Source organism: Rhineura floridana, chromosome 4 (genome assembly GCF_030035675.1).
Source record: "Rhineura floridana isolate rRhiFlo1 chromosome 4, rRhiFlo1.hap2, whole genome shotgun sequence".
Classification (NCBI taxonomy): domain Eukaryota; kingdom Metazoa; phylum Chordata; class Lepidosauria; order Squamata; family Rhineuridae; genus Rhineura; species Rhineura floridana.
This window is the reverse complement of record NC_084483.1, coordinates 155,601,579-155,626,635: the sequence shown is the minus strand read 5'-3', so window position 1 is coordinate 155,626,635 and position 25,057 is coordinate 155,601,579. Positions and strand designations below refer to the sequence as shown.

Below are 25,057 nucleotides of genomic sequence, written 5' to 3'. Positions count from 1 at the left end.
TAGTCTTGCATTACAAAGGGTTTTACATGTCAAGGTTTATAGGGCAATAGGGAAACTTTAACATTTCTTTTCATGTTATGCTTGCAACTATGAGCGAGGCAATAAGCTTGAATGTGATACAGAAATACAGGAGGAGGGGAGGTTTCCAGCTTAAACCGGCTTTTATTATGCGAGCCACTGGAAGGTTGAAAAGGGGTCAGGTCACCAGGAAATAAACCGTTGTTTTATATCAAAAGTCATCCATGGGTCATCTTGGATTTGATCTTAACACTGTTTGTGTTAATATATGGACAAGGTGTAAAGCAAAACTATAGTGTTTAAGCCAATTCAAATTTCAACCCAACACATGTCTGCTCAGAATTAACCATTGAGTTAAATGAGTAAACGTCTAGGATTGCAGATTAATTTCTCCCTCTGAAAGGAACATGCTATCAGACACAGAAATTAAGAGAGACACTTTTCTTGATAGTGTTGTGAGTTTGGGGGGTTGAGATGGATTATTCCTATGAGTCCCCTTCCAGCCTCTGCGGCTGGGGGGTGAGAAACCCGCTCTGCTGGTCAGATGAGTTTCTTTTGTTAATCTAATAGAGTGCCCAGGTGGGGTAATGGGTCTATCAGGTGCCCATCAACTGGTGAATGGGCCAGAGAGACCCTTTTGTCATTGAAACTCTTCGAGAGAGCGTTCCCCCCTCCTTCTGGGGCCAAGGAGAGGCTTGTGTTTTGAGTTGTGTCTGAGAAAGGCTGGGAACTGGAGGCAGGCAGGGAGACTAGCTCTCTGCACCATGGCTTTAAGATGCTTCCTGTAACCCTGATGGAAAAGCTGGATATTGGACTGCTGATGCCTTGAATCCCTCCATCCTAAGCTCAGGTTGGAATGTGTGTAAATAAATAAACCATATTTCATAAAGACACCACAGTCTCCGCTGACCTTCTTCCCAAGGAAACCAAACCCGGGGCGAGCGCAGGGACCTGTGGAAATCTCACTGCTTGGGCAACAATATGTTTGAAACCAATGTAGGTGGGTAGGGAGTTGTGTTAAATCTAATTGTGTAGTCTATAACAGGGGTAGTCAACATGGTGCCATCCAGATGTTGTTGGACTACAACTCCCATCAATCTCAGACAGCATAACCAATTATCAGGGATGATGGAAATTGTAGTCCAACAACATCTGGAGGGTCCCATGTTGGCTATCCCTGGTTTTTAAAGCCTCACAAGTAAATTTTCTTCTTTGTTGCAAAACATACAAGAACATAAGAAGAGCCTACTAGATCAGGCCAGTGGCCCATCTAGTCCAGCACCCTGTTCTCACAGTGGTAACCAGATGCTCCTGGGAAGCCCACAAGAAAGACCTGAGCGCAACAGCACTCTCCCCACTTGTGATTCTGAGCAACTGATATTCAGAAGCATACTGTCTCAGACAGTGGAGGTAGAACATAGCTATTGTGGCTAGTAGCCACTGATAGCTTTATCCTTCATGAGTTTGTTTAATCCTCTTTTAAAGCCATCCAAGTTGGTGCCCATCACTGCCTCTTGTGGGAGGGAATTCCATAGTTTAATTATAAACTGTGCAAGAAGTAAGACTACATAACTTTTGATATGTACATTTTCTGTTTACTTAAGTTATATCTGTTAAGTTCTGCCTCTGACAGTTCAATCATGCATCTGCATCTGCTCAGAAATAAGCCCCAATGAGTTCAATGGGACTTACTCCCAGGTAAGTATGTACGGGACTGAATTACCTCTAAGTTACCTGTTGACAAAAAAGTTATGAAGATACTAACGTTTGCATTTTTTTTTTTACAATTGGGGGTTGCACTGTTGATCAAAATGTGTTTTAGTTGAAAGTGGTAGAGCCAAAAGGAAGGAGTGTAGTTTGAAGAGGAAAGGACGGGGCCAAGGGCCCCACTCTAACCTGTGCCACAGGGCCCCCAGAAATCTGGAGCCGGTCCTGAGTGCAGCTCAGTCCTATGCATATTTCCTACAGAATAACTTCCACTTTTCAGTGGGACTTTAAAGTAAGTATATATAGGATTACAGCCTTGGGTATATATTTTGTGTAACTCCCTAAAGATTGTTATTTATTTTTAAAAGGTTTTTACTTTTAAAAAATGTATTGACCATGTAAGTACTTTATAAAACAATTCCAGGATTTTGAATTACTGCCTTTGGATGCCATTGTCAGACTCCTTTCTTAATATGAAGCTGATCTATAAATGTTCATTTAAACTAGTGTTCCTTGTTTCGTAATAGCTGCCAGCAACTGTGCACATTTGAGAAATAGCAACATGCATCCTGTCTAAAGGAGATACTGCTATATACTTAGAGGCTTCTGTATTACAGGGTTTTTAACACTGGATTGAAATGGAATATTTTTCCTTTTTACATTTTATGAGGAGCATGCCAGAAGTAAAGGGAGAGGCCTTTTTTGTTTGGACAATGTTGGTGTAAGTTCTTCCGCCAGATGAGCTCACTAGCGAGTTTGTCCAGAAAGTCAGGATTTCAAATCAAAACTGCTGTGTTCCATAGCACCCACGTTTCCAGAATCTATGCCAGTTGGAACTCTTTAAGGCACAGATTAGAAGTGCTGGCTTAGCGTTTTAGTTTATTAATATCTTTACCTTACTACTTTTGTTTTGTCAAACAGAATATAAATAGTGTTACGAATCCATAAGTTAATGTATCTTCTACAAGCTTTGGGCTCTATACCAAGTAGGTTAGATGGAACCTGAAAATAGGATTAGGAGGGTTCATAACAGGCTGATTTAAACATCAACTTTGTTTTATTTGTTTATTATATTTATACATTGCCTTTCCTCTCAGGAGCTCAAGACAACTTACATGATTCGCCCCCTACCATATTTTATCCTTACACCACCACCACAAGATATCATTACCCATTCTTCACCCAAACGCCCCAAGGCGGGTTACAACAATTTTTAAAAATACAACATTAAAAATAATTTAAAAACAACTTACAATCACAAAATAGGGTGGGTTCTAAAAATACATATCTCAAGTGTCAAAAGAGATAGGGTTAGGCCAAGTGAGAATGACTGGCCTCAGGTCACCTAGTGAGATTTTAATCACAATTACAAAAGTACACAAAAAGAATGATGAAATCCACTTTTCAGTGTTGCTGCAGCCAGTAGTTAAACACTATAGGCATTACATATTATTATTATTGTTAGATTTTTATCCTGCCCTTCCTTCTAAATGAGCCTTGGGCAGCAAACAACAAAACAGTAAAAAAAATTTCAAATATCCTCACAGCTAAATAATTTCAAGATTGCCTGGAACAATATATTTCAGCCATCAAAAGCCTGTGTGAACAGAAATGTTTTAAAATTGTTCCTAAATGTTAATAATGAGGGGGGCAGGTGCATCTCACCAAGGAGGGAACTTTGTAAGTGGGGAACTACTACCAATAAGAACCTTTTTCTTAGACATGTTCAGAAAAAAAAGTTGAGGATCTGTTGGCTGTGCATTGAAAATAGGATGTCCAGCATCATGGCTGAGATTGACACATGTATACCTTCCAATCTTTAAGAGTATATTACTAAAATAAAATGTAGCAATACATTATTATTATTATTAGTAGTAGTAGTAGTAGTAGTAGTAGTAGTAGTAGTAGTAGTAGTTATTCCTCACTTCCGTGAAAAGTGGTTTAGAGATAGTTGACTGAAAGTCATTAAAACTAATGACAAGAAAAGAGATTATATTAATTATACATAAGGGCAGAGCTTGGAAAAGTTACTTTTTTGAACTACAACTCCCATCAGCCCCAGCCAAGCATGGCCACTGGATTGGGCTGATGGGAGTTGTAGTTCAAAAAAGTAACTTTTCCAAGTTTCATTTCTTGAGGCATTATGCTATCATGTCATGTGGCTTAAAAGCATCCTTTAGCCTTTGTTTAAAAACTATTTATACCACATAATGATTAGCATGTGTATAATTTTTAAAGTTCAGAGCCCACTCAGGAATGTATTTTAATGAAAATGTGACTTAGAAATACAACTTGCTGAAATTAATACACCATTTTTCTCAGTGCGATCAATTAACTGAGTTGTAATTTTTGGACACATCTGTCAGTCCCCTCTTCTAATACTAATCTCCATTAGTCTGTTGTGCTGCATTGCTTCCAGTAGTACTACTAGAATGTTGAAAATGGATATGGACCGCCTTCAAGTCGATCCTGACTTATGGTGACCCTATGAATAGGGTGTTCATGGTAAGCGGTATTCAGAGGAGGGCTACCATTGCCTCCCTCTGAGGCTAGTCCTCCCGAGCTGGCTAGGGCCTACTCAGCTTGCCACAGCTGCACAAGCCAGCCCCTTCCTTGTCTGCAACTGCCAGCTGGGCTGGGCTCCTTTGGACTATGCAGTTTGCCCACGGCTGCACAGGTGGCAGGGCACATAACCCGGGCAGCTCACTGTGGAGGTGATCTTTAGCTGGCCCTTGACACCCAGGAGACACGAGCGGAGATTTGAACTCACAGACTCTGGACTCCCAGCCAGGCTTTCCTCCCCACTGTGCGATGAGTTTATTATCACCATCAGTCAGTGGTGCTGTGCAGGGTCAATGTGTTCATTTTGCATAAGTTTAATCTCTTAACTGTATTATCACTTTACTCAGCAACGTTAAGCTTTTTGTGTTATTGCTAATTAATGCTGCTGTAAAGGGTCATTTTGCATACATTTACTTGAATTGTCACATACAGTATTTCTACATTCCATTGCCATTTAATTCCATTTTTACATTTTTTCTCCTTATATATACCTGACATGTAAGAATTGCATTCACTGATAAAGTGGGCTATAAAGCTTGTGCCATAATAAAATTAATTTTTAAGGTTCCACAAGACCCTTTGTTGTTTTTGCTGGAATTCTAGCAATTCTTCCACAAGAAGAAAGACTTGCATGACCTGCCACACAGTCTTGAGCTATCAGTGGAAATCTCTAATATGAAGATTTACACAACAGAATATGAATTAGCAAAAATGTGCTGCTGTTAGCTTTTGAAAAAAGGAATTCAGCTCCCTATAACAATGTTCACTGTTGAGAGTACGACTATTGCGGGACCAACCTATAAGATAGCGTTTTGCTGCTTTTATTTAGCAACATGAATGGTTCTACATATGCAAAAGTAGTAGAAAATGACAACTGTACAGTAGGGCCCCACTCATATGGCAGGTTACGTTCCGGATCCCCGCCAAAAAGCAGAACTCATTGAATAGAAGGGCGTGCGACACTCGAAAACCACGGTAAAAGCAGAACAAGCTCTGTATGAGTGGGGCTTTAGTTTAATTGTGTCTAATTGAGACTGCCGCATTAGCGAAATGCCATAAAGCGAAGCACCGTAAAGCGGGGCCCTACTGTAAAGCACAATTACTTTGCCTAAAATTAAGACAGCAATATCTTTCTTAGACTGTAATCTTTTGGGGGGAGTTACTCATTCTTAATATTTTTATGTATAGTGACTTACTAATTGCACCATACTTGAGATTGATTGATGGTTAACCCTTCACTCCTGAGCTGCAACTCTCCCAAACACCCACACACTTTTAAAAAGCCTTCTGTTGATGCCAAGTCTAATTGGACTGGGGGGAGGAGTTTTTGGTCAAAGGTTCACAATGCAAAGGGAGGGAAGGCTTAACCTTTCCTTAGTTGCAACTCCCCCATCACCCCTATGTGGCAATTAGGTTCACAAAAAATCTATTGTCTCCAGTAAAAGGTTTTTTTTCAAACCTAAAACCTTTGGGGAGTGGGGCAAGGAAGGAGTAGTGAAGACTGGATAGGAGAGTCCAATGGGTCACATCTAGTCCAGGGTTGCCAGTTCCCCACCCCTAACCTAGGAAAAAATACTCATTCTTTTCTCAATAAATTGTCTATTTAGAATCCCCACATGTTATGTTCTACTGCTTCTCACAGGACTTATATGGAAACCCCTTTTTTTACAATTACAGTTGTGTTTCAGTCCCTCACGTAGGTAAATTAGACCTTTAGTCTTTGTAGTGAAATTTAATCAAAAACTTTATGAAATGTTTATTTTTGAGTTCATGGTTTCAAAATTCATGAGGGGGAGTTGTGGTAGTGGTGGTTTTTTAAAAAGAATATCTTGCCCTGCCTGCTACAATTGATTGAAGAGCATTAAAAAGAAAGGAATGCATGCTGTACTGAGCAAATCAAGACTTCCTTATCTGTCCAGTAGATTTTGAGAAAACATCTACATACTTAAATATATTAGAAAAGCTGCTTTTGCTGGCAACTGTTTTTAGGAAATGTTGTGTTACCAAGTCCTTAGTTGATGATGTTAATAGGGAGTCATTAAGTAATCTTTACTTCTGCACATGATATATCGGGGTTCATTGTAAAAGGCAAGAACAACTATAAATGAATCACATTTTACAAATAAGGTGAAAGTGCGGGCTTCCAAAATTCCTTTTTGCATTGAAGACTCTTCTCTTGAGTCTCATGGCCCTTCACTCTACATATTATTGAACATTTTAAGTGCAACCCTCCTGCACTTGTAAAAAGCAGTTACAGTAGGGCCCCACTCATATGGCGGGTTACGTTCCAGACCCCCACCTAAAAGTGAAACCCACCGAAAAGCGGAACTCATTCCATAGAATGGTGCCCGACGCCTGAAAAATGCCATAAAAGCGGAACAAGTGCCGTATGAGTGGGGCCTTACTCTAATTGAAAGCCGCAGTATTAGTGGAATGCTGCAAAGTGGGCCGCCGAAAAGCGGAGCCCTACTGTATTAATCCGATATTGGATGTAATGGTTTTTTGAAAAAGTACTTTTTTTGTTTCCAGTGTACTATAAAAATATGAAATGTTATAAAGCATTGTTGAACATAGTACTCGGGTACAGTTTTAAATTCAGAAACAAGTTAAACATTCAATATTTTGTTTTTAACACATTATTTTAAGCTATGATGTCATAAAATTAGAGTTTTATCCATGTTGGGGTGATTTAGATTGTGTTAGGAGTGCTCTGGCTAACCTCCACTTTGGTTCATTTGGAGTCAAAGGGATGGCAAAGCTCTGGAGTATTCTGGACTACATTTCCCATCCTACACCTCCTATTTTCTCACTTGTGCCTAAGTACTGTGAAATGAGGACAAGAAGCAAGAACTATCTTTTGGCACTTTTGGAGGAACATGCAGATGGTGAATTAAATATTATCTCATTTCTCAGCCGATTTCCCTCATGCCCAGCAAAACGATCCCATTGTTCAATGATAGCATTAGAAAGCAGAACTAGTTTTTCTCAGAGAGTGAGCAAGAAACACACATACAGCATGAGATCACCCCATACCCCAACCCCTCCTTTTTCCAAATTGCTTGGTAAGAGGAAAAAAAGGGTATTTTAAGAGCGGGTTTTGAATCCCAAGATGGCAGACTGAGTTCAAACATGTGTAACTATCCTCTCAAAGAACACAGTGCAGGACTGCAGGCCACAGAATGGGAAGGGAGTCTGTGCCTCAGTGCAAACTAGGGATGGAATCCTTTCCTTTTTTACATTCCATTTGTAAATGTGCCCCCCAATGGTTTTTAATGATCTGGTTCCCTTTTCCTCTGACATCTTTTCATTTTTCTGATCTCCTCTGATATTTTTTTTGGTTTGCAGAGAATTATTGATATTGTAATAGCTATTTATTCATGAGTCTCCACTGGTATCAATCTTTATTCTGAGCTCTGTAATTATTGCCTGTTTATATTCCTTTTCAAGTGCATTTGCAGAGCAGATTAAGGCAGATAATCAAGTCAGTGTCCCCCTCTGCTGTTTACAGTCAACACTTCATTCCCTCTGCTGCTTTCTATCAGTTATAATCAACACTTCATTAACATCAGTGACAGGGAATACACATTTGAAGAGCTCACATAGACAGTAGATCGATAAAAGTATCACTCACACTATCGATGATTTCAAAGCGAAGAATAAATCCCAAACCAGGCATGGAGAGTTGCACTTCATAATTCTCTCTGCAAAAATAGAGAATATCAGAAGTAATAATTAGAAAATTTGGTTATTGCAGAAACAGAGCCCATCACTTGAGGCAAAGAGATTCCTTCCTGACTTTTTGGTCAGAGCTCCTTTGCATCACTTCAGCTGTATTCCACTGCCCACTCCTTGGGACTAGGATAGGTAATCTCTGCTACCTGTCATTCCTTATAGCAGTAGGGGCCTTTTATCTCTTTAGTAAATGGGTTAGTGTACTAATGATAAATGCTGCCATGCACCCAGTAATTTTGTATCACTATTCTGTTTTCTCTCAATAAAAGAAAGCTTTGCTTTACTCTGGTTTGGACCTGCATGGCAATATAGACTCTATTTAGGCACATTTCAGGGTAAAGAGCTTGGTTTATCCCTAGCAAAAGATTTCCATTGGCTTAAGGAGGTGTGTTTAATGGGACATGTTGGTGGCTGGTTCACACACTCAGGTTCCCAATAGCCACGTGTATTAACAATGGCTGATACCTGGATGTTCATTACTTCATTTTCTACCACTCACTTTAGTTGCAGACTTCGTGTCCTGTTGCTTGATGCTTTCACTAATAATAGCAATTTATTATTGATCCCTTGTGTGTAGAACTATCTATACCAGCAGTATAGTATATGAGGAGGTACAGGCTAGGGGAAAAAGTTCTACATATTTTTAACATCCCTGGAGTAGAACATCCATTATGACTGCAAATTCATAGGAGGGTTATTTATTTATTTATTTATTTATTAAACTTATATAAAATGGTATACAAAGTACTGGACTGCATAGTTATGCTTTGTTATGTTTCATGTATGCTATTCTTAATCATAAGAACATTTTGGACTGACATTGTTTGTAAGGTATGATTAATTTATGGCTGCTGTTCTTTTTTATCACAGTCCACTGCTATATCATAGTGTGCAAAACTGAGGAAACAACTATTCATTTTTGCTTCCATGTTAAGTCAGTACACTTCCCTTTTTCTAAAACATTTCCCAATACCAATTTTTGTCCCTTCCCTGGCAAGGTCTTTCCCATACCAGAGGAAGTTTAATTTTCTGACATTGTAAACCTTTTCATCAGTTCTGAATTAGAATATCAGTGATGCAAAGGTAGCTATGTTGGTCCATAAGAAAAAACTCATAACCCGCACATGGTCAGTACCTTTATTGGAACCAACCAAAATTTTGACTGTGCTGTTCATATGCTAAGACTCCTTTTCTCCTTAATGTGGGGTAAGTATCCTACATGTGCCACCCTGGGCTCCTACTGGGAGGAAGGGCAGGATATAAATAAATAAATAAATGGTGCTGTGCACATCAGTGTCTCAATCCAGATAAAGAAGACTGTGTGGAAGTTAGGGATGGGACACATCTTTTGGTTTCTCAGTTTCTCGTTTTTCCAATCCTAAGTTCAGTTCTCTATATTTTCCACATCAGTTTTTGTGATTTTTTTTAGTCCTCATGAAAATTATCAGCATTTAGTGCAACTTTGTCCTAATACACACATGTATATTTTATATGTAATTTTTCCCAATATACACATTTTTGCAAAGCAATTTCCCCTAATACTAGAACACATTTTTATACACACTTTACCCTTATTATACAATAATATTATTGTGCTATGAAAACAGTTCTTACTTACTTACAAGCGGGTAGCAAGTTCAATTTCAGGACAGTATATGTTTGCCTTATTTAAAACAAAAAGCTTATAACTTTTTTAAAAATCAAAACTTATTTTTGTAAAAATATTTTTTTAATAGAAAACCTTCACTTTGGGTGTATTGGAAATAAACTTGCTCTCAGTCTGATATGCCTGTTTCTTTTTATCTTCTGAAGATTATATTTTCTTAAAAGTTATTTACTCTCTTTTTTGTGTATTTAGAGTAGGCGACCAGATTAAAAGTTTTTTGGAAGATACGGATCCTGAGAGCACTTTAGAGTTTGGAGCTGATATGCGGAAGATTAAACATTGTTTCAGCCATTTAAAGGTATGCTTCATTGGCTGCCATTTGCAAGGGTGAGGAAGGCTTCAACACAGTAACAACATGCCATGTGTTTTGATTTACTAGGCATTCCTGGGAGAGAGGGAGAAGGAAATAAAAACCCCAAATCAAAACTCCATAAAGCCATACAATGAAGCACTAAATACATTGTGCATTCCTCACAGGAGAAAAGAAACTGCTTTTGGTATGCAAATTGTAATCTAAAAAACCTGAGTTTAAGAGGGCTGGTTTGAATGTAAAGGTCCTGGATTAATAAACCATGGTTTATTAAGCTGGGAATGAGCAACATGCCCATGCATTCCTACTTCCTCTCCTCGTGCATCTCCTCATGCTTTGGTCATGGCTTCTTCAAACCATTATGTCTTAGACGGGCTACTGTGGCTTAATGTCCTTTTCCTAATTGTGATCTGAAACCATGGTGTAAACTGGGGATCATTAAGCCAGACGATGAGCTTTCATTTGTTTAAACAAAGTAAGTCTGTAGCCCTCCTAGAAATAAAATTATGTAGCAAAACGTGCAGATACCCAGCCTGGCTGCTTCTGCTGTCAGTATTTTTAGTCAACAAGCAGTAGTGACTAGTGAGGTGGTGCAGGTGGAGCTCTGTCGGTCTCTTGGCTTCCCAACACCATGGGGTCGCTGCCGATCACTGAGAGGGAGAGGTGCAAGGTGCAGGAAGCTCAGTGCGGTGTGGCACACTGCAGCAGGAGCGGCAGCTTGGCTTTGCTGCCTTTTGCCAAGCTTCATCCCTCTCCCTCTCAGTCAGTGGCAGCGATCCACAGTGTTGGGAAACTGGGAGAGCAATGGAGCCCCACCTTCACTGCCCCACAAGCTGCTACTGCCAATAAGTGAAAACAGAGCTGTGATTGAAAAGTGTGTTATTTGGACACCAAGCAATACGAATGCCAAGGGTCCTAAAGAGCTGGTGATTTCTCTTCCCCTTTAGGGCACTTTTCCTGCTTTCTTATTTTCTAGCAGTCCTGTAGTTTGCCCTTCCTTTTTACCTAGCAAGCAGGATGCATCTTTCCTGTGGTGTGTCCATCTGAGAGCAGGTACCCCCTAGAAATTATTTTCTGCCAGTACTACTACACAATAAGTGTGGTGGATGCTAAATAATTCCTGTCCCCCCAAATGGCAAATGCAAAATGTGAGAACTTTGCGAAGAGGCTTAGGCATGTCTCCTGCTATGCAGGAGATAATGTCCAGGTACTCATTAAGAATTTACTGTATAGTTAACTTAGAGTACTATAGTAAAAATGTATACTTCAGAAGTAAGCCTCTTTCTATTTAATGGGACTTACTCCCAGGTTAGTGGATACAGGATGGCAGCCTAACCTGTGATTTGGGGAAAAATAGATTCTTCTGCCCTTAACTGCTGTATCTCCACAATGAGGACCAGCAGGACATAGTTGGTTTCCCATAGTAAGCATCATGTTGTCAGGGGAGAAACAGCAAAGACTGTTTGTTGTTATGTGCCTTCAAGTCGATTACGACTTATGGCGACCCTATGAATCAGTGACCTCCAAGAGCATCTGTCATGAACCACCCTGTTCAGATCTTGTAAGTTCAGGTCTGTGGCTTCCTTTATGGAATCAATCCATCTCTTGTTTGGCCTTCCTCTTTTTCTACTCCCTTCTGTTTTTTCCCAGCATTATTGTCTTTTCTAGTGAATCATGTCTTCTCATGATGTGTCCAAAGTGTGATAACCTCAGTTTCATCATTTTATCTTCTAGTGACAGTACTGGTTTAATTTGTTCTAACACCCAATTATTTGTCTTTTTTGCAGTCCATAGTATGTGCAAAGCTCTCCTACTACACCACATTTCAAATCAGTTGATCTTTCTCTTATCTGCCATGCTGTCAATGGCAGCCATTTTGTTACTGGTGCCCTCAGCATTCTTAAAAGTCAAACTGTGCCCCTGGTGACCCCTGGTTTAAATTGTGGTTTTAAGAAACTATTATTCATGTGCCAAAGCCAGTGCATTAGGAAGACAGTAAAAGCAGGGAGTGAGCTCAGTTTTAATTCCTGGCTTAAGCAGTTAGGACTTGGTGTGCTGCCACCATTCTTTGGTGGTTCCTCCGTCCCCCAGCTACCACCACAGGGGCTTCTGATGTATCATTTTGTCTTTAAGGGGCAGAGACAACAACCAAAAACAGCATGTTCAAGATAAACCGTAGTTTGCCTTTTCTTTATTCATTGTAAAGAATTTAGTTGATAATTATTGCTTTAATATTATATAAACCGCTTTGAGGGGTCCATCTGAAAAGCAATATATAAATATCTTAAACGGACAGACAGACCATGGTTTATTAAGCCGGGAACCATATGCCCATACTGACCCATAGTTGACTAGACATTTTACTAATGGGAAGTCTTCCAGAAATACAAGGCATGAAGGTGTGTGTAGAAGAAGGGGGTCAGTGGTAAAGGAAATTATGTGTAACAGAGAAGCAGGAAATAAGCTGAGATGAGAGAAGAGATGACACTAGGAACTGAGAGTTTTAAACGTATGAGAAACTGTTTTTGAGAGGAAACAACAGAGAGCAAAACCTTGAGAAAAAGGATGACATGATCAAGCCAAAAGAGGATGAAATTAGCAGAAACATTCAGAACTGACTGAAGGAGAGAGAGATGGCGGGTGTGAGGGCCATACTGGAAGTCATTGCAGTAGTTAGCAGTGGTAGCATTTGCCTTTTACCTAGATTAAAAAAAATTGTACAATTTGCTTCTTACTGAAAAATCAAGAAATAAGAAAAGAGTAACAGAATGTCAAATCAAAATAACCCAAAATTGTTTTTGTTCCATTTAATAGAAATTGATTAATGATGCAAGGCTACCTGACAACCATCTGTTTGCATCAGACATACCTGGTGACAAAGGTGCTAATAATTCTATTGGAAATGAAGAGTTGAAGAAACTGAAGGATCTTCTGCAGCAACGAGACAATGAAATCAGTATCCTTGTAGGCTATAAGAAGATGGACAACAGTGTTCAAGTAAAATGGCCATAACTTTAATTGTTCATGTCACTTCAAAAATGTGATGTGACTAAAATTGGGGGTGGGGTGGGGATAAGCTTCTTATTAACCCAAGATACTGGCCTGGCTTTCCATGCTGGACTTGTGCTCAGATGGACTGCACATGCCTGAGCACCCTGCCTAGGGGAATACTTGGTACAGGTTCCACCATCAAAGGCCACTTCTGCAGTTGCCCAAAATCTCAGGTAACCTTTCCCTGGTTAGACCTGTTCATGTCAAGGAGCATAGGACAGTCACTTCCCTAAACCCAAGATGGGCCATCATCTCCCTCATTATCACCATTCCTTCTGTCATAGGGAGAGGGCAGCTCTACCTGACTCCCCTCCCTCGCCCAACCAATATCTTCACCTCCTTCCTAATGCCCAGACTTATGTTTTGCAGGTACTGGTCATATCTTGTGGGAGAGAGTTAAATGCTGTCCCCTGGAAGTGGACATTCTCTTTGACTATGCATGGCTGCCTCAAGCTCAGATGGCAATGTCACCTCCTGTCTCCTTTCCCACTGATCCATATTAGACCTTTGGATGTGAATACAAAGCAGTTCTAACCCCCAGAAAATGTCATCTGGGGCTAGAGCCTTGCCTATAGCATCCCCATGTGACTTCTTAGAGCTGTGAAAAATGCTAGCAAAAAGGCTGCTCTAAAGAGTGTGCTCTCATAGGGTAAAGAGCAGACAGCTGGCAATGCCTCAAGCATTGCTGTTAATACTGCAGGGGAAACTGGTATTCTGTACTAATTGTACCTTCTCAAGACCAACCTTCAAGAGTCGTATGTGCCCTGAAGTCAGCACAGGAGTCCAGAAAACCCATGGCCCTTATATGGAATGACAAAGCTGTGAACTTGCCATTGCTAGTTCTGGGATACGGCATACCTTAGCATATCAGAAAGCTGCACAGGCCAAGACAATGTGGCCCCATGCTATTGAAACTCCCAGCAAGTCCACAGACTCCTGGCATAGGCAGCCTGCATAGAAAGAATGAGGGACAGGTTAATGGCCATGTTGGCCTCTACATCCCAATACTCCAGAGCTTGTAAAGCGTTCTCACTAGATCTTTGTTGGCCTCTAGTGCCATACCCCAGAATCTGTGGAAATTAAATTAAATTAAAGCATTCTTCATTCTCCACCCTTGGCACATGCCTTGTTGTAAACAGGATATTGTATTCAGAGCATCTCAAAACTAAATTCTGTACTAGTTTAATTACTCTGCCTGACTTGTAAGACTAAGCATTTAGTTCCTGGACCACTGCTCTTGTCACACCAAAATAGGAGTGATCTGTTTTGAAACTCACTACCACATATGCAACAGCAGCAGCAATAACAGGGAAGAGCTCCAAACATGCCAAATCCTGTATCACTCCACTATCCACCCATAGCCATGTCTTAGCACACCACTGGCCTTGCCAAAATATGCTCATGCCCATTCTCCCTGCCATTTCAGATTGCACCTTAAGTTGTACCTCCCTTCGGAAGAAGACACCATTATAACGGCTCCCTCCAGAAAGAGATGCCATTATTATTTTAGAAGATCTGCCATATCACCAAATCATTGCATATGCCCTTTTTTACTCCTATGATGTGACCAGAGGTCTTGACTTGCCTTGTCACTGCATATAAGTGGTTAAAGAATACCTTGCACATTTCTACTACCCAACAAGCAAATTTCAGGTGTCCTCACAGAGCCTGGGAATTCCTGAGGGTGTCCTACTTATGCACTGTGGACTTGACCAAGTTCCTTAACATTTGCAATGTGTCATGTGGCAGACAAGAAACCCCTGCTACAGAGTTTAGCTCCACCTCTGGGAAGATCAGTCTGATTACATGGCCCTCAATCTTTTCAATGCTGTGGGCACACATCTAACTCTTCTGCTTACTGATGAAAGGTCGCTGATGTGTTTGGACATGCCCTAACCCTTGGCCCTGAACACCCACTCCCCGGCAACTAGCCTTATTTGTAGACAGGGCAGCCTAGCTCCTTCATAAATCCAAATGTGGCTGTCCAACACTGGAGGCATTCAAGAGGCAGCTGGACAGCCATCTGTCGGGAATGCTTTGATTTGGATTCCTGCATTGGGCAGGGGGTTGGTCTTGATGGCCTTATAGGCTCCTTCCAACTCTACTATTCTGTGATTCTATGATTCTATGTCCTGAGCTTGAGCAGCTCAGAAATAGCAGGTAGAAGCAGGGCCGGTTCTAAAGGGCGGCCAGATTGGGCACTGGCCTGACGGCCCCTGGAGCTACAGGGGCCCCCTCAGCTGCCCCTCTGCTCCCCTTCCACAATCTGCAGCCCTCCCACACCCCCATCTACCTGTCTGCTGTCTTTTACCATTGCCCTTAACGAAGATGGCAGCCGTGATTTCCCTAAGGTACTGAAGCCCCTGCCGTCATCTTAGTTGATGGCAGAGATGAGCGCGCATAGCACACACATGTGCCATCAGCAAAGATGGTGGTGGAGACGTCATCCCCTTAAGGAAACTGCAGCTGCCATCTTCGTTAAGGGCAATGGTAAAAGACAGCATACAGGTAGGTGGAGGGGCGTGCGTGCGTGCGCACACACATGCCGAGGCCCAGGGCAAGCTGATGCCCAAGGGTCCCGGCATTCCTGGAGCCGGCCCTGGGTAGAAGGCTCCGAGAGGCTAGGAAATGTTGAAAGTTCAGGTCAGCCCTAATAAAACGCTTAAGATAAATAAGTTCCCCAATTAAGTAAAATAAAAACATGTCATTCTGTAGTGCATAGTCAATCAAAGCCTTTTCCGTAAACAAAAGGGCTTTGAGAAACCTGAGGAGCAGCTTTGGCTATCAGGTAGGCTGGAGAAGTGTTTTTTGCGTGTATTTGGGATGTGTGTGAGAGAAGGGCTTCTCTGGGTGTTTCGAGGGCTTGGGGGGCTGTGGAGGGCTGGTCCCAACACAGTTTCAAGTTTGTTTGTTGTTAATGTTAATCAGCTTGTCATTTCATACAAAATAAACTGCAATTAAGCAAAAGCAGAAACTTCTGAACTCCTATGTATGGAAGGAGAAGGGAGGGCTGAGTACACAAACCCAAAGCTTGTCTAGGCTCATTCATGTCACATTAAACTATGCTTTTGCATGACATCTAAATGCAACCTGTGAGAGTTTGTAGAATGTATTCATTGCTTACATGGTGCAAAGAATAAACTGGTGCCTTAGCTTGCAGTTTCCATGCTTTTTTGTATGTGGGTCAATTTGTTAGCAGCTTAACACTTCTCTTGAATATTAAAATTTCTGTATGATCAATATTGGTATATTTTATGCAAGTTTGGAATAGGATGCATGGCACAAATACCTTGGATATAGTTAGACTGTAGAGGATGTAAGAATGAATCTTTCCCTGTAAGCCTGGATAGGATACCGTCTGAGAACCACATGTAACCTGTGTGAGCTCTTCGAAAGATGAGCAGGGCATAAGGTGAAATACATAAAAGTAAAAGATATAAAATAATCTTGCTTTCTATTGTTTCTTGTCACAAAGTAGCTTCAGGAACCTTCCTTAAAAAGAACATTAAGATATATTAGTAAATATGTTAAAGAAGGAAAAAAAGAAAGCACAAGATGCCCTTCTGCAGCTCAGTACTTCTTCTAAGGAGATACCAACCTCAGAAAGTTCCTTGCCTTTGAAAAATGTGGAAAATGAGCAGATCTTTTCTGTCACTTTGGAAAATAAATCCGGTTTTCTTCACAGGAGCACAGGTTAGTGATTTCATTGTATTCTCAAGTATTTCATTACCATGTGCCATCCCTTGAGATGCTGTGCTTAAGTTTAGAATATAATAAAGGCTGGAAGTAGAATTTCTACATCACTTCTCCATTCTTTTGCTTCTGCTTGATATATGCAGAAAGTTTGTTTGCCCTACCTGTCACAAGTAACTTTTACTCTCTGGAAAATATTTTTTAATAAAAGTCCTGAACCAGTGCCTGGACTCATTAATGGGCCAGATGAGAGTCAATAAACTGAAACAAGCAAAGGCCCTGTGGATGAGTGATTCACAGCTCAGGGAAATAGGTCAGTTGCCTGTACTGGACGGGGTTGCACTCCCTCTGAAAGAACAGGTGCGTAGCCTGGGGATACTCCTTGAACCAGCATTGTTACTGGACGCTCAAGTGACCTCAGGGTCTAGGAGTGCCTTTTACCACCTTTGGCTGGTACACCAGGTACAACAATTCCTGGAGTAGCTTGGCAACAGTATTCCATGCATTGGTAACATCTAGAGTTGATTGCTGTAATGCACTTTAATGTGGGTCTGCTTTTGAATTTGGTCTGAAAGATGCAGTTAGTGCAAAACACTACTGCACAGTTGCTCTCTGAGGCAACCTGTTGACAACATGTGACACCCCTGTTGAAGCATGGCATTGGTTGCCAATTTGCTACAGAGCTAGAGTCAAGCTAGATTACCACTACTGTATGTATAAAGCCCTAATACAGTTCTGCACCAGGGTATCTGAGAAGCTGCCTCTCCTCCTACATCCCACCCCGTTCACTTAGATCTGTGGATGAAGATCTGTTGATGGTGCCACACACCCCTGCATTAAAGCAGGTTGAGACCTGAGCACATGCTTTTAAATGTTGTGGCACCAGTTCTCTGGAAGTCTCTTACAAGTGAAACAAGCCCCAACGTTATGTTTTTGACATTTGTTGTTGTCTTTGCTCCCAAGCCTTCCCAAATCAGTTTTTTTTAAAAAAAAAACAACCTCAATTTTGTATTTCTTGTTGATTATTGTGTTTCGATACTGTCTGATGATCTGTCTTATGTTTTACCATTCTGGTATCTGAATGTAGAGTGGTTTGTTGTTGTTGTTGTTATATGCCTTCAAGTCGATTACGACTTATGAATCATTTTTGGATATATTCATAGGGTTTTCATGAATAGAGGTCTTCAGAGGTGGTTCACCATTGCCTTCCTCTAAGCCTATGGCACCCAGTATTCCGAGCTGGTCTCCCATCCAAGTACTAACCAGGCCTGACCCTGCTTAGCTTCCGAGATCAGACAAGATCAGGCGGGTCCAGGGTAGTATGGCCATAGGTGAGGTAGAGTGGTTTAAAAATTCTGAAATAAATAAATGAATCTCAGAGCTTTAATAAACCAAAATGTACTCAGGATGGCTGTTCAGTATACGGCTTACACTATTTATGAAAACAAGCAGCTGACTGAAACCGGATACAAGTTAAGAATTCTTTCTGAAAGAAAGAATGTTTATTTAGACATTGTGGCTGCACTCACACATAGTGCTACGGTAACCACGGCTTAGCATTATGAAGCTAAGCTGCAGCAAACCTGAGCATAGTATTTGGCCCACATGCTTCTGCCTTCCTTCCCATGCGGTCAAGAGAAGAACTTACGCAGGGATTAGTTTGTTGTCACACAAACTAGAAAACCTGGTAAAAAAACAAAAAACACCTCTGTTTAGTTTAAGAAACCAACTTCATCACACATGGTTTGAAGTTGGCTTCTTTTGAAACCTCTCAGATTTTACTTTAAGTAAGTTGTTGAGTCAGGGCTATAAGAAGGAAAGTCAGTTATTCTCTTTTACTGGCATTTAGTGGAATCATTGGAACAAGACGCCCAGTCATGTATGTCCTATTTATGCACATTAAAAGGCACTAAGTTCATAAACATGCTTGATCAGTTACTTTGCCTGCAAAGTCATTTTTTATGTAATACTGTTTGTCATTAGTGCGCTGCCAAAGATTCCTATGGCTGTTACAGGGGTTGTTGATTTGTTTTTATGGTACAATATATTTATTCTTGTTTTTAACATTGTTGTAAGTCACTTAAAGACCTTCAGGCAGCAAGCAATTTAATAATAACAACAACGACAAACAATAGGCCAAAATTTCAATGATAAATTGGTATTTAGGGCTGCATCTGCACTACAAATGAATTTGATTCTGTTCTATGTAGTATTAGTTTAAGACATTGATTTGATTCACAGTACCAGGTGCTGGTTTTGGTGTTGTTTCCAATTACTTAGTTCTGCCTTTATAGTTGGTCCCTTCGAATTAGTTACTGTCAACCCAGATCCCAACTATAAGGGCGAAGTAATATTTCTACAATATAACTTATTTTATTTTATTTATTTTATTTTATTTTATTATACTTGTATACCGCCCCATAGCCGAAGCTCTCTGGGCGGTTTACAGTAACTAAAAACATTAAAACAAATACAATTTAAAACAGATCTTATAAAAACAATTTAAAACACAATTTAAAAATTTAAACAATATAAAACACATGCTAAAATGCCTGGGAGAAGAGGAAAGTCTTGACCTGGCGCCGAAAAGATAACAGTGTTGGCGCCAGGCGCACCTTGTCAGGCACATCATTCCATAATTTGGGGGCCACCACTGAGAAGGCCCTCTCCCTTGTTGCCATCCTCTGAGCTTCCTTGGAGTAGGCACCCGGAGGAAGGCCTTTGATCTTGAACGTAGTGTATGGGTGGGTTTGTATCGGGACAGGTGTTCCATCAGGTATTGTGGTCCCAAGCCGTGTAAGGCTTTATAGGTCAAAACCAGCACCTTGAATCGAGCTCGGAAACATACAGGCAGCCAGTGCAAGCGGGCCAGAATCGGTTTTATATGTTCGGACCGTCTGGTCCCTGTTACCAATCTGGCCGCTGCATTTTGCACAAGCTGCAGTTTCCGAACCGTCTTCAAAGGCTGCCCCACGTAGAGTGCATTGCAATAATCTAATTTGGAGGTTACCAGAGCATGGACAACTGAAGCCAGCTTATCCCTGTCCAGATAGGGATGTAGTTGGGCCACCAACCGAAGTTGGTAGAAAGCACTCCGTGCCACCGAGGCTACCTGAGCCTCAAGTGACAGAGATGATTCTAGGAGAACCCCCAAGCTACGAACCTGCTCTTTCAGGGGGAGTGCAACCCCATCCAGGACAGGTTGGACATCCACCATCCGGTCAGAAGAACCACCCACTAGCAGCATCTCAGTCTTGTCTGGATTGAGCTTCAGTTTATTAGCCCTCATCCAGTCCACTGTCGCAGCCAGACACCGGTTCAGCACATTGACAGCCTCACCTGAAGAAGGTGAAAAGGAGAAATAGAGCTTCGTGTCATCAGCATACTGATGGCAACGCACTCCAAAGCTCCGGATGACCGCACTGAATGGTTTCATGTAGATGTTGAACAGCATGGGGGACAGAACTGACCCCTGCGGAACCCCATACTGGAGAGTCCAGGGTGCCGAATAATGTTCCTCAAGCACCGCCTTCTGGAGGCGACCTGCCAAGTAGGAGCGGAACCACTGCAATGCAGTACCTCCCACTCCCAACTCAGCCAGTCGCCCCAGAAGGATACCATGGTGGATGGTATCGAAAGCCGCTGAGAGATCAAGGAGAATCAGCAGAGTCACACTCCCCCTATCTCTCTCCCGACAAAGATCATCATACAGGGCGACCAAGGCTGTTTCTGTGCCAAAACCAGGCCTGAAACCCAACTGAAATGGATCCAGTTAATCAGTCTCATCCAAGAGTGTCTGGAGCTGGCCCGCAACCACTCGTTCAAGGACCTTGCCCAGGAATGGAACATTTGCTACCGGCCTATAGTTATTAAGATTTTCTGGGTCCAGGGAGGGTCTCTTCAGGAGTGGTCTCACTACTGCCTCTTTCAGGCAGCCAGGGACCACCCCCTCTCGCAGAGAGGCATTAATCACTTCCCTGGCCCAGCCGGCTGTTCCATCCCTGGTAGCTTTTATTAGCCAAGAAGGGCAAGGATCCAGCACAGAAGTGGTTGCACGAACCTGTCCAACCACCTTGTCAATGTCCTCAAGCTGTACCAACTGAAACTCATCCAAGAAATTGGGACAAGGCTGTGCTCTGGATACCTCGCTTGATTTACCTGCTATAACACTGGAGTCTAAGTCCTGGCGGATGCTAAAGATTTTATCCTGGAAGTGCCTAGCAAATTCATTACAGCGGGCCTCAGATGGTTCTACCTTGTCCCTGAGGCCAGCATGTAATAGCCCCCGGACAATTCTGAAGAGCTCCGCTGGGCAGCAGAGTGATGATTCGATAGTGGCAGCAAAATATTGTTTTTTTTGCTGCCCTCACTGCTCCTACATACAGCTTACCATAGGCACTTACCAGTGTATAATTGCATCCACCAGGAGTTCGTCTCCATCTGCACTCAAGCCGTCTCCGATATTGTTTCATCGCTCTCAGCTCTGGGGTATACCATGGAGCCGTACGAGCTCTACGCAGGAGAGGGCGCTCAGGAGCAACCATGTCAACCGCCCGGGTCATTTCTGTATTCCACAGTTCAACCAGGGTTTCGACAGGAAAGTTAGCCCTATCAGCCGGAAAACTCCCCAGAGCCCTTTGGAAACCATCTGGATCCATTAGCCTCTGTTGGCGGACCAACTTAATAGGTCCCCTACCCTTGAAGAGGGGAAAAGTTGCTGTGAGTCTAAACTTCAGCAAGCAGTGATCTGTCCATGACAGAGGGACTGATGTAAGGCCCCCCACATTCAGATCACCAACTCCATGTCCAGTTGCAAAAACCAAGTCTAGAGTATGCCCTGCTACATGTGTTAGGCCAATGGCATATTGGGACAGTCCCATGGTTGTCATGGAGACCATGAAATCCTGAGCTGCCCCGGATAAGGTGGCCTCGGCATGAATGTTGATATCCCCCAGAACCAACAGTCTGGGGGATCTCAACAGTACACCCGAGACCACCTCCGTCAGCTCAGCTAGGGAGTCTTTTGGGCAGTGGGGTGGGCAGTAGACCAACAGAATCCCCAGTCTGTCTCGCTGACCCAACACAAGGTGCAAACACTCCAGACCAGTAGTCACTTGGACAGGGTGCTTGCAGAGGGAGATGGAGCTCCTATAGACCACAGCAACCTCCCTACCTGACCCTCAGGTCTATCCTGATGCTGGACCAGGTACCCTGGTGGACATAGCTGGGAGACACTGATTCCTCCCTGCTCACCCACCCAGGTCTTGGTTATACATGCCAGATCGGCTGCCTCATCCACAATTAAATCGTGAATGAGGGAGATCTTATTATGCACCAATCTGGCGTTTAGGAGCAGCATCCGGAGGCCTGAGAGCTGGCTGATAGGGCAACCAACAAACCTGCAGGTGTGGGGAGGACCGGAATAAGGCAAGCCATTAATGGCCTGGGCTGCGTTCCCCTTACCTGGCAAGTCTTTCTCAGAACGCCATATCTCCCTCTACCCATCACTACACTAATTGGGGGCCCCTCAAGTCTCCCCACTTGGCTCTGAATCCTCTCTCCCAGGCACATGATTCAAGACCCACAAAAAGGCAAACAAAGCAGGAGCCACCTCAGCTGGCTTACGTATCCCCTCCGAGGAAGGGACAGGTGGAACAGTATCGGCCACAGCTGGCTGAGTACCTGGGGCCTGGTCCTGCAAGGTGCCAACCTGCAGAGCAGAAGCCCAAGAGGGAGAGAGCGGTGATGATAGCCAAGCAGCACAAGCAGGCAGATGGCTCTCCCTCCCTGGGCGGTGATGGTCCTCTTCCCCCTGCAGGCACTTAGCTATTGCTTCAAATAATGTTTTCTGCTGTAGTAAAAGACAGTAAATTTTAAATAAATGCAAACTTTAAGACTATTTACAGTTCATTTAGAAACTCAAAATATATAATAACCTACCACACAAGTCATATAATTTTAATTGGCTGTAGAAGAAATCTGAATATTATAAAGGTGTAAATATTCTTTATCAAGAAACAAGATATAAAACACCATTTTCTTTGTTAAATTTCATGGTTTCTTTGTAAAATTGTTGTGTGAAGTGAAATGAAATGATGTGGACGGTTCACTAGAGAACTTTCTTAGGGTACAAACATTTAAAGAGTCTGTTAAACTAAATAAATTTTGGGGAGAAGGGCAGGGTCTAAAACCTTCCTGTATTTTACTGAAGTGTTGGGAAAGCCTGAAATCTAAATGCCAGTATTGAAAAAGACCATCTTGTTCTCTTTAAAATAGCAGTGGTCTTAGTGTGTTTATGTTGTTTGGGCATGTGTTCTAAATAGTCACCTGGAACTATTCAATGCTCCAGAAGTCCACACATGACTCATTGTACCCTTTAACCATTTGAGATTCAAAACAAAAGCATGAGTGCTGAAAGGCATATGAGTTAGAAATTTTCATTAAAAAACCCTGTAGGATTAAGATACTTCCACCATAAATAACATTGTGGGTTTCTTAAGGCGCCATCAAGTATTAAATGGAGAGCCAGTGTGGTGTAGTGGTTAAGGTGCTGGACTATGACCTGGGAGACCAGGGTTCGAATCCCTACACAGCCATGAAGCTCACTGGGTGACCTTGGGCCAGTCACTGCCTCTCAGCCTCAGAGGAAGGCAATGATAAACCCCCTCTGAATACCGCTTACCATAAAAACCCTATCCATAGGGTCACCATAAGTCGGAATCGACTTGAAGGCAGTTCATTAAAAAAAAAAGTATTAGATGAGGAAATAAAGTTCTGTATTGAGCTGAGTTGGATCCCAAAGGATCCTAAGACAAACAGAAGAGGGGAAACTGTCATTTATGTGACATATTTACATTTTTGGAAGTTGTAGTCAGTTCAGAGCAAAATGACAAAAATGTACTATGGAAAAGAAAAACTGAGTTGGTAAAAAAATTAAGTTATGAGGTTGGACCTAGAAACTCCTATTACTAAAACTAAGTGGTTAATAAGTATTCTCAAAAAGGAAGAACTTCTAATAGGCAATGATAGCTCATGAGGTGGAGCAATGGAAAGGAAGAGCTGAGTGGCAACCAAGGGGAAAACAGAATCTCCATATCCTTAGCAGGAGGAGGTGCAAGATGGCTAAAGAGTGTAGCAAAAATGCATTGGATAATTAAAGACATGAAGCTAGACCTTCTCAAAGTGTGAGTTGCAACCCACAGATGTGTCCCAATATTTCTGGTTGAGATACATAATGAGGGCCTTTTTTCATGTCATGGAGTAGAAGGTACCCCAAAGGTCATTTAGTCAAACTCCCTGCAAATGCAGGAATCATTCATTCAGCATCCATGGTAACCTCTTGGCCTACTGTTTGACAGCACACCATTACTCATGTGTGACTCTTTTAAGAGAGAGGCTTGGTTTCTTCCTTTATGTGTTATGCTTAAATTCTGTTCAAATAGTTACTGCCTATATTATACACCCAAGAGTGGCTGTATATTATAGCCGGCATAGATTCTTCACATTCCACCATATTAAATTGAAAATACCCCCCATGCCATTCTGCTGCTTCCCATAAGCTCATTTCAAAACAAAATCTAACAAACGTTTTCATGGAGATACACAAAACACTCGGAGAATCCAGATTTTAAAGTCAGAAACATGAGTAAAAAGATCCATACCCCTGTTGGACTTTTTTCTGTGAGTTCTCAAAATTTGTTGAAATTAATTAAAAATCAGTCATGTTCACAGAGTACCTGTAACCTTATTACTGATGTTGCTGCACAGTCTGACCTTCATCTTCTGCAGTTTAAAAGTTAAAATAATGCATGGCTGATTTTTAATTAATTTAAAAAAATTAAGATTGAAGCCTATGATAGGGCAGGCATGCTCAGTAAGAACCAACTTCTAAAAGCCAGAAGTCTAAAAGCCAGACTAACAGCTGTTTAGCTTGGCTGGGGGCCACACCTACGCTGGACATTTATTCCACTTTAAACAGTCATGGCTTCCCTCAAGAATCTTGGGAAGTGTATTTTGTGAACGGTGCTGAGAATTGTTAGTAGACTCCTATTCCTCTGACAGAGGTCCAGTGGTCAGAGCGGTTTAACAGTCAACCCCTTGTCCCAGAGAATTCTGGTAACTGTAGCTGTGTGAGGGGAATAGGACATCTTCTAGCAACTCTCAGCATCCTTCACAAACTACACTTCCCAGATTCTTGGGGGAAGCCATGACTGTCTAAAGTGAAATAAAAGTCTGGTGTGGATGTGGCCAGGGACAGCTTTGGTTTAAATTTGAATGGGAGACTACATGTGCCTGCTGTAGAATAAAAAGGTGGAAGA

General features: G+C 42.0%; 1 protein-coding gene and 1 pseudogene across 10 annotated transcripts in view; one reads left to right on the top strand and one right to left on the bottom strand.

Moving 5' to 3' along the window:
* The window catches only part of KIF6 (kinesin family member 6), a 332,020-nt gene that overhangs the window by 129,770 nt on the left and 177,193 nt on the right, over window positions 1–25,057 (top strand). For all 10 annotated transcript variants that reach the window (XM_061624903.1, XM_061624906.1, XM_061624910.1 and 7 more), the window contains 3 exons: window positions 9,878–9,983; window positions 12,810–12,951; window positions 16,557–16,739. In XM_061624903.1, the coding sequence (XP_061480887.1) occupies window positions 9,878–9,983; window positions 12,810–12,951; window positions 16,557–16,739 (431 nt within the window). The remainder of the gene's footprint in view (window positions 1–9,877; window positions 9,984–12,809; window positions 12,952–16,556; window positions 16,740–25,057) is intronic.
* Window positions 17,954–18,072, bottom strand: LOC133384588 (5S ribosomal RNA; annotated as a pseudogene).